Below are 10,326 nucleotides of genomic sequence, written 5' to 3'. Positions count from 1 at the left end.
ACACACACACACACACACACAGATGAGGGACCAGATGGTCGTGCAGTAGTAATGCAACCAGATCTGCATGGAACACCTGAGTTCACTCCCAGGGCCTCTAAATACACTAGGCTTATGCACGTGCATGCTCATAATGCAAGCTGGCTGAAGCTGGGAATAGATCATGATATGAGAACCCTATCGGGAGGCCTGTCTCTTCCTCTGTCTCTAGCCCCCATGGAAGAAACACATTTTAAGAAAAGCTTTAAAACACAGATGGGAGCAAATGAGATGACATATTCATACCTTTTCCACTTAAGAATATACTAACTTGATCATTTTTTCAGATTAGCACATTTAGATGTAACCGATTATCTAAGGAGTCACATTCCCTTCTAGGACCAGCTCTGTGGTCTGCTGGTTAAGACAGCCAGGATCCCACATGACCAACTGTACAGTTCGAATTCCAGACCCAGAAGTTTGAAAAACATTGTGGGCATGTCTGTGTGCATGTCCCAAATCCCAACAGGAGGGAGAAATGGAAGAGAAGGGACTGTGGTGTGACCATTCCCCAAAGAGTTCTTTCTCTTTTTCCCTCTCCATCTCTCTCTGGTGAGCATATATGTCCTTTGGCAGAATTTAAGAACATTAAGTAAGACACAATTTGTACTCTTATAGAGTCTGTACTAAGTATACTTCTACTAGCAGCATGAGGGTATCTGCTTCATCATTGCCTTGACAACATTGTGTATCAGCAACGTTTTTCATCTTTGCCAATCTGGCAGAGGAATCTCCCTCTTGCTTTAACTGGCATTTTCCTAAGCGATGTCTAACAATCTTTTCACACATATGTTTGCCAATTATTTCTCTCTTTCTATAAATTGCTTACTCATGATCATTGTTCATTTTTTTTTTCATTGTTAATTATTTCGTATTCATAAGACATGCAAATTAACTAAACATGTATTTTTTGGTCTTACGTATTACAGATGTCTTTCCCCCAGTGTCATTTGCCTTTGTTTTTATGTATAGTATTTTGACCTATGTAGAAATTTTTGCTTGTGTGTTTAAAAGTAATGTATTGGGTCATTAGAAAAGTCGTAACATATTTTCTACAGTTTTCTATGCAAAGATGCATCATGACTTTCCTGATGGCCCAATATATCAATCTTTTCTTTTATTTTTGTATTTTATTTGGGAAAAAAATCTTCATTCAATATACAATTTTTTTGTTATCATTGCCAGAGGGCATGCACCCTGGCCAGAGGGAGAGAGAGAGAGAGAGAAAGCACCCCTCCATGGGGCATGACCGCCCTAGTCCCTTTTCATCTATTTTCTATCCTCTCAGAATTCTGGGCACAACTCTGCAGTACATTCTGGATGGGAAATCACATTTTGTATGCTGTGATGATGCTTAGGGAAAGAATGTAAATTAAGTGAAGAAAAAATTTCAGAAAAAAATGCCTATTTGATGACTGCAGTATGATATATAGCCCCAGCTAGGTGCTACTTTATAGGATGTTCATTCTACTCATTGAGGCTTATGCCTAAAGTTGGACTTGTGTTCATGGAAATGTATATATCAGCTGTGCTTGCTATGAAAATATTTAGATTAATTAAGATATTTAGTGACTCAATAAAATGTGGGGGAAAAACAGTATAGAAAGCAAATATAGATACCAGAGACAGTGTGGGAGGAGAGTGGAAGATGGCAGAGGGTAAGAGATAGGGAATCAAGGATGGGAAAAAAAAAAAGCAAAACATATAGGAAACAAGAAATGGAAAGTTATTTGTTGACGATAACATGCATGTTGATGTGCTTCATTGAGCCAATATACAGTGTACTCTGGATGAAAAATCTCATTTTGTATGTTGTAATGATGTACAGTGAATGAATGTAAATAAATAAATTTTTTAAAAAAAGAATTCTGGGCACACATGCACATGTTTCCAGAGTGCTCTTCAAGCTGCCGGGCTTGAAGTTGAGTCCTGAGTCACGGTTGGCCACATGGGATCCAGTTCCCAATGCATAGCACTAAACCACTACACCATGGGGCTGGCACTTCAAAATAAACATTTAAATGACCAGCTGGGTTTTTTTTTTCCACGTTCCTTTAGTTTCCATTTTAATTTTTTAAAGTGTTTTTTTTTTTTTTACATTTAATCTGTATGTATTGTATAAAAAATGAAGGATCCAACTTTCTCTCCCAAGTAACTAGATATTTGTCCCAACTCTACTTATTGAATAATTCAGCTTTCTCTCACTGGTTGGAAATGCCAGTCTGGTCATTTTATATTTGTACTTGTGTCTTCAGAACTAACATATGTATTCAAGTCTCGTTTTGTAGATCAGCAAGCCAAGTCTAAGGGAGGTTATGAACCTCTCTGAGGTTAGTCACACAGATAATAAGCAGCAGAGCTGGGATTCAAACCCTGTCCTTCTGACCACAGAGCTGCTGAGCTATACTGAGCATTTTATTTAAAAAGAACATTACAAACTTATAAAGCTTACAGTAGTCTCAGGCATTGTCTATGTGTATGAAAAGGAAGGGTTTAGTCTTTTCATTTCTTATTTATTAGTTTGCTTGTTCTAAAGAATACCAAATCAGAGCCAGACTCTGAAAGAGACAAAGTGAGGAGTCATAGATGTTCAAGCTTAAAATAGTAATCTGGGTGTATGAGACCCAGAGCCACCAACAATTTAGTGTCCAGACCATTGGTCACAGCTCAGACTTGCCATTCATTCATTTTTTTTCAATGTTACAAATATTTATGAACTTAAAACCGTTAGTGTGCAATGAAACATATGCTGAATACATTTCAAATAAAACACAAGCAACCAATCAGAGACGTTGATGCAGCTTGCTCACTGCTGTGTCAGGGCTCCCCTGCCTCAGCCTCCTGAGTCACCGCGATGAAAGGTGGGTCCTACTGTACCCAAGGCCTGCCTTATTCTGGGTGAAGTTAACAGGTATTCTAACTGGCTGATTACCAGGTTAATCATGCCAATAAGTAGAAGCTTATGCATTTTGGATGTCCTTTTCACTTTTTACTATGGAAAGATATTAGAGGTATGGGAAGATTTCAGGAGAAAAGAAGGGATGAGGGAAGGGAAGAGGAAGGAACCAGTGAAGTAAGTTATTAGAATAAGAACCAAGTTTGGGTGCAGAGTAGAGAGAGGTAAGGTGGTAAGGTCTGGAAAATGGGAAGAAATGATTGCTTGATGAAGTATGCAGCCAGAACTTAGAAACACTGACCAGGCCTTTGGGCCACTGGTGGAATTGCAATTCAGTATTGCCTAAGTCTTCTGGCCTGCCCGAGCCATGTGTCAGATTTTCTAAAAGAGTTTGAGACTAGAAGCAATTCAACTAGGATGGTAATCAACTCCAGATAAGTATATTTAAAATGATATTTTTCACAAACCCCTCGGGATATCATTAAAGATGGACATTTAAAAGTACAATTTCAATGAAGCTCAGAAAAAGAGGAGTAAAGTATATACCACACTATAGATCTTGTCCTAAACGCCGGGCCATCAGAGTGGCTGCCCAACTGTCTGTCAAGAGGTGGACTGCTTGTGATCCTAATGCTGCAAGGATGATGGCTCCTTCAAAGGACTTAAGACATTCTAAAGACCTCCCAAGACAGTACTGCCTTCTACTCTCAAAGGTTCATCTCTGGCTGCCTATCCCTAAGCAGGTGACTCTGTTTTCCATCCAGCCTCTGGGCATCTCACACTCAACCACCCCTTGAGCTCTACGGGCAGAAGATTCATTTCTCTATTCAGCCTCCTGACCCATTCCACACTACAGAACCTTCTCAATAAACTCACAGGAGCGCCTCCTCTTCTCCTCTCCCATCTTCACCCTCCACATATTCCCCCCGCATACACATTCCCATGTAGGTCGACTCAACGCTATGGTCCAAGAGTCCATGGATGGTGGGAAGCAAAGTCCAAGACTCAAGAGGTTGAAGAAAGAGCTGGACACTCACCAAGTGCAGGGTATCAGCTTTCTGTGTCTGCCTCTGCCGGCTCTTCTGGGCTGCAATGCGGTTTTTCTCCCTTCTCTGGACTTTTCTCACATCGTCAGATGAGTCCTTGGAAGCAGAAATGATGAGAATTAGGTGAATCAGCTCCTGGCTTTCATAGAGCTGGGTATCCATCTATCCAACCATCCAGCCTTCTGCACCTTCATCTTTTCATACACCCAACCACCCACCCTGTTTACAAAAGCCTGTACCCAAAGGAGAGCTCTTCCCCACACCCTAATATACATCATCAGGACCTCGCGACATTTTTTGGCCAAAAGCTACAGGAAGAAGGCAAGAGATCTAAAGGCCTCAATAGGGTTGTGTTTGGCAAAAATGGTTAAGGTGATGAAGTGCGTTTTATCACCTCTCCTCCTCTTCAGGGCTTCTCTACCATAACCTTCTCACTTCTTGGGCTAGAACCTTCTAGCTGTTCATTTTGCTGTTTTCTTTTTGAAAAAAACTGTGTTGCGCATCTATTACATGCCAACCTCTGTGCAAGTGCTATTTCAGAGGTGCTCTTGTTTAATGCCTCAATTCTGTGAAGTTGATATCATTATTTCCATTTTATATGTGAGAGAACCAAGGCTCTAAGATCTTGCTCCAGAGCTCACAGTAATCTGAAAGCGCCAAGGCTTCTGGCTTTGTGCCCCTGCCAAGAGATCTCACCTCTTTGTACCTCATGTGGTTTTCTGCTAACACTGCAAGGATGATGGGCTCCTCTGAAGATTTAAGACATTCTAAAGACCTCCCAAGACAGTACTGCCTTCTACTCTCAATGACTCGTGAAGGAAGAAGCTTTCTCTGGCTGCCATCCCTAAGCAGGTGACTCTGCTTTCCACCCAGCCTCTGGGCTAAGGGACCCATCCTAAGTCTGCCTCTTCTTTCCCTTCACTTCCTTCATTGAACTCAGTCACCTTGCTATTCCCCATGGCCCCAAGCATAACACCTAGTACAAGCTAGATGCCAAGAAGAACAACATCGATGGTGGAGTTCCTCACGGCTCTCCTCCCTTGTGCAGGACTAGGAAGCCTGGTTGTGCTGGTTCTCTAATTATACCCCATAGATGGACATGTCCTCTGCTTGGACAAAGGTTAACTCTAATTTACCCCCAGAGGCTGCAAAATACACGGAGGAATCTGAGTGAAGCCCTTCTGCAACTCTTGCCCTTTTCCGTCTCACATCCCCCTCAGGTTAGAACCTAGAGCAAGGCTCTGTGTGGACCAAGCCTAAGTCTCACCATCCTGTCCAATGCTTCCAGGCCATTGCAAAGGAGGGCATTGGCTTAGATAGGAAGGAAGTGCTCTACCTCTAAGGGACAACGAGGGGAACCAGGTTTCATGGAAGCCATGAGTAATTTCCTTCCTAAGAAGACTACAGACTTCCAGGCGGTCCGAGCCGCCCTAACACCATCTTGAGTAGAGGTCTGGATTGTTTGTCCTTTAGAGGTCACCACTAGGACTTCTTCCAACCTGCCACTCATTAATACACTCTTGTTACTAATAGATGCTTATGATAGTGCTATATGGGGTGTTGATATGCTTTTATTTTTGCTACAGCATTCTGAAAGCCTTCTTGGAAGTCCGTGCTAGGGAAACAATGCAATTTCTAAACCACAAAGGGAGAAAGCTTTCAATCCACTGGTGCACACTGAATAAGAAAGAGGGGGATGTACTATGGCGAGGGTTGTGGGCAAGTAGGGAAGAGAAAGCCCAGAAGCTGTGAGTGAACAGGCTCTCCCATTTTTTCGGCATCCCTGAAGCTGAGAATTTCTGACTTAGAAGTCACAATTTGACCCCAAATGCTCCTAGAATCCCTACTTCCATTTTTCTGGCTTCCCCAGAGCTGGGGTGGGCTACTAACAAATGTCTCCAAGTTTTCATTCATTCATCAGGGGACTTCAAAAAGTTCATGAAAAAAATGGAATTAAAGTACGCATTTAAGTTGATAAAAACCATTTGAAATCCACACTTAGTTTTTAAAAACAAGGTGCATTTTCATGAATGTTTTGAAAGACTGTCCTATTTCATTCTTCCTTTCCAGAAGCCACAAAGGTGGGAAGTGTTGGCTATGGCCCCAGCGTCCCTTCCTGCTGGCCATGCCAGCTCAAGGCAGTGCCCCCCATAGACAGATCTTCCTCTGCTAGCTCAGGTTCCCCCTCCTTCTAACTTTCTAACTTGCTTCTTTAAAAACAAAGCAAAACAAAAACTTTTCCCTATTGCCTCTTTCCTGGGAAACTACATATCTAGGATTTGGGCTGCCATGTGCAGCACCCCCGAAAGCAGCTCCTCTCGGAGAATGTGCAGACCCTTTCCTCTGAGGTCTTTGATGTTTGTCCTCCTCTTTGCTTCCTAGAAAGCTTCATGTAGGAGCCCCAGTGAAGCAGAGGCAATGGGCCCCCTGGGGGATGGAGAGGCAAAGGGGCTTTGACAGAGTGGGAGGACGGGATGCAGGGAGGGTCTCTGCGGATATGCACAGTTAATTGCAGATGCCCTGGCTAACTGTTTAATACTGTGCTCATGCCACAGGCCACTTTCTTGTGCCTTGGCTCCCTGTGAAGACTAGGAAGCCGGGTCCTCTTCCTGCCCCCCAGGAGAAGAAGAAGGTGGGAGAGAGAGAAAGGAGAAGCTACCTGTTTGCCAGGGGGAGGCGAGCGGCTGAAGCTGGAGTCACTGCTGTCGGAACTGTGAGGCATGGCTGAGATCTTCCGGGCTCTCCACGCAGCCCCAGTCACCCCAGGCCCTCTGGTCAGCAGCTGGCCACCCCACCTGACTGCTCCTGGGCCAGCAGCCCACCACCCTCCCAGGCACCTCCTCTGTGTGAGCTGCAGCCACCTCTGGCCCCTGCGTCCTCCTTGCTCTGAGGTGCAGAGGGACTGCTCCCCAAAGGGACATGTCGCTCACGTTGGGGCTTGCGCGCGCTCTCTCTCTTGTGGTTTCTGGTAACTCACGCTGGAAGTCACATGTGCGGAAACTTCAAGTTAGAAGTTAATTTGAAAAAAAAAAATACAGATCTGGGACAAGACCCACAGCATTATATGAAAAAAAAAAAAAAACTACGCAAAACCCCAGATATCTTCCGACAGTTTGAAAGTATCGGCAGCGCTCTTCAATTGATGAAAATAAAAGAGAAAAACAGCCCAGGCAGGGAAAAACCCCAGCCATAATTAGCAAGCTCGTCTTCTGTCAACACTGGGCAGAGAGGAGAGGACAACCGGGAAAGAGATTCCATTGTCCATTGTCACAAGGCTGATTTTTAAACCAAAACAAAGCAGTGAGCCTGGGATTTCTTTCTGGTTTTCAGCCGAAAACAGCTGCCCATCCTGCTCCGTGTTGGGCTTCCCTTGCTCCTCTTCCTGTCCAGCCAGCCTGGGTGATCAGGACCTAACCAGTGGCCCAAGGACATTGTACTGTCCTGTCCATCAAACTCCAGAGGCCGTGGTAGGTCTGAAAGCTGCAGTGGAGGCTCTGGGTCAGATGCTCTGAACACTTCTTCATCACCTGTGCCACTCAGAGGGAGGCTCACACTCTAGAGAAAAAATGCCTTCTACATTGTGGGTCTTAAAAAAAAAAGTGTATTTATTTCTTCCATGAGTGGAAGAGACATAGAGAGGAAATAGAGAGACAGAGAGAGAGACAGCATGCCCAATAGGGTTTTTTTTTTCTTTTTTTTTTTTTTTAAAGAGGTTGGGAAGTCTCTCTCTCTCTCTTTAAATTAATTAATCTAGGTATTCCAGGAATGAGAGACAGAAAGACAGAAATAAAGAGATAGCATCCTGAAAACAACAGTTACCATAACGGCTATGTCACTGAGCTCCCATGTAGTTGACTGCGGTTCGAGTCCCGGACCTGGTAGCTTAAACTCACACTTAAACACACACGCAAGGCATGTGTGCGTGTGTGCCCAAGATTCCAAGAGGAGAATGGAAGAGAAGGGATTGCAGTGTGGCCATCCCCCCAAGGGGGGTGATTTCTCGCTTTCTGTCTCTCTGTCTCTCTCTGTCTTTCTGGTGAGCGCACGTGCCCTATAGCAAAAACCTCTCCAAAAAAAAAAGAAAGAAAGAAAAAAGAGCATCCCCAGTAGAGTCTCAGTGCCCCAATTCATACCAGCTCAGTCAGCCCTGGATCACTGTGTAATGGACCCAGGGAGGTCTCTGGACTAGCACCTGAAACCTTCCCATGTGAGTCAGCCTTGCAGAGCATCATGTTTTCACCACTGCACTACTGGTTAGTCCTCATGTTATGGGTCTTTCAAGAGTTCAAGATTGAATCATAAAGATTCAGTCACCAGGTCAGAGCCCAGAAGGGAGAAACAGGAAAAAATAAGGAACAGAGCACTGCACTTGCAGTCAGGCCAACTGTGACGTGATTTCTGTCTCCACCACTTGGATGTGTGTGTTCTTTGGCAACTCCCTCCAGCTCTGTCACCTTCACTCCCTTCATTCATAAGCAGGGAGGATAAAACCTGTGCTGCCTACCTCTCAGGGCTGTGGCAAGGAACAAATAATAACACGGGTTAGGATGCCCTAGCAAGCCATAGAGTGTGCTACCGAGATTCCTGTTACTTGGAGTGTATTGCTAGCCTTGCCATGAACACACCTGTGGAGTTCTCAGTGAGCAACTTCTCACCTAGGTCTTTTGGCGTTTTGAAATACCCTTGCATTATTCTCAGTGTGGCTCAAATCCAAATGTGTGCTTTGCATAATCTTAGGATTGACAGGTAGGTATGGCCCCTAAAAGATTTTTGTACCCATGAGGTGAATTTCTGACCTAAGATAATATTGTCCTAAGAGTAAATTGGGGGAAAAAAATTCCTCCCCCTATGGAATTTATAATTAATAGGTGAGGAAAATAGTAAACAAAGAAGTTAAATACATCAGAGAGTGAAAAGTGCTACAGAGAAAAATAAAGTGGGGTTTAGGGCTAGAGAATTCTGGGGGTCAGTGGGTTACTATTTTTCTAGGGTGATCAGGAAGACCTTGATGAAAGGGTGACATCTGAGAAGAAACCCAAAGGAAGGCAAGGAGGGAATAGCGTGGCTGTCTAAAGGAAGAACATTCCAGGGAAGGGCATCAGCAAGGACCTGACCTGGGAACATGCTTGCAGTATTCAGGGGACAGCAGGGAGGACAGTGTAGCTGCATCAGAGAGGCAGTAAGGTTGGAGGTAATGGGTCAAGCTTAGGTAGAGTCTGGAGGTACCACGAACATTTTAGCTTCATTCTGAAAGACGTGGGAGGCAGGTGGCAGCTTCACCTTCACTCTTATCCTCTACCTCAGTGACTGGTCTTTTCCTTCATAACACTTATAGATTTTATAATTTTACTAGTTTATCTACTTGTTTTTCATGCTTCTCTCCTTGGACTATTGACTCTATTTATGTAATTAAACTCATTCAACAAATGTTCATTAATCACCTAACCCATGCTGGGCAATGTCCTACACATTGGGATGACAGTTAGTGGAAGGTTAGACTTTTTCTGTGAATGAGATGGTATATCAGTTAGTTCTTGCTACCTAATAAACCATCAAAAACCTTGATGACTTAAACCACTTTTTAGCTCATAAATTCATGGTCTTCTGGAAGGTCCTTTTGGTATAGGCTAGGTTAGGCTGATCTCAGCTGGGCTTAGTCTTCGGACAGCTGGTAATTGACTATCTGGCATGGCCTTTCCTAGGATGATTCTGTTCCACAAGGTCTCTTATCCCCCAACAAGGCTTGTCTGAGCTTGTTTACATAGCAGTTGCAGGATTTTGAGAGTGAGAACAGAAGCAGTCAAAGCCTCTTGAGGACCAGGCTCAAAATTTGCACAATAAATCTACCACTTTCTATTGGCCAAAGAAAACCCAAAGACTAACCCAGACTCAATGGATTGAAAAATAGACTCCACCTCTTGGCAAGAGCAATGTAAAGAATTATGACCTTTTCTTCAATCTCTTGCAGATGAGAGGCCATTGGAAGTTTTAGAGCAGAGGAGTGACATGTTCCAACTTAGGTTTTAGCATCTCTAGACACAGCTGAGTCTTTTTTTTTTTAAAGGTTGTTGCCATGGGGCATATGCACTCCTCAGAGAGGACAGAGGCAGAGAGAGACATAAAAAGAGAAAGTGAAAAAAAATCATCCCCCCAGGAGCATGGCCACACTGTAATCCCTTCTTTTCCATTCTCCTCCTGAGATTTTAGGCATACTTGCACATACACCCAGCATTATTTCCAAGCTATCAGATCCAGGGCTTGAAACTTGGTTGGCCATGTGGGAGTTTAGTGCCTTAACCACCACCACTCCACCTGCTGGCCCCACAGCTAAGATTATTGTTTTTT

General features: G+C 43.8%; 1 protein-coding gene across 1 annotated transcript in view; it reads right to left on the bottom strand.

Annotated features, from left to right (window-relative positions):
* BATF (basic leucine zipper ATF-like transcription factor) overlaps nucleotides 1–6,983 on the bottom strand; it is a 25,760-nt gene extending 18,777 nt beyond the window's left edge. The window contains exons 1-2 of the mRNA XM_006157037.3: nucleotides 6,641–6,983; nucleotides 3,973–4,077 (exon numbers count right to left, since the gene is read on the bottom strand). Of these exons, the coding sequence (XP_006157099.1) occupies nucleotides 3,973–4,077; nucleotides 6,641–6,703 (168 nt within the window). The 5' untranslated portion in view covers nucleotides 6,704–6,983. The remainder of the gene's footprint in view (nucleotides 1–3,972; nucleotides 4,078–6,640) is intronic.
* Between the last annotated feature and the right edge of the window lie 3,343 nt (nucleotides 6,984–10,326).

The sequence above is a fragment of the Tupaia chinensis genome, unplaced genomic scaffold, assembly GCF_000334495.1.
Source record: "Tupaia chinensis unplaced genomic scaffold, TupChi_1.0 Scaffold000528_1, whole genome shotgun sequence".
NCBI classification, from domain to species: domain Eukaryota; kingdom Metazoa; phylum Chordata; class Mammalia; order Scandentia; family Tupaiidae; genus Tupaia; species Tupaia belangeri.
The sequence above is the reverse complement of the archived record's forward strand: the minus strand, read 5'-3'. Positions and strand labels throughout refer to the sequence as shown.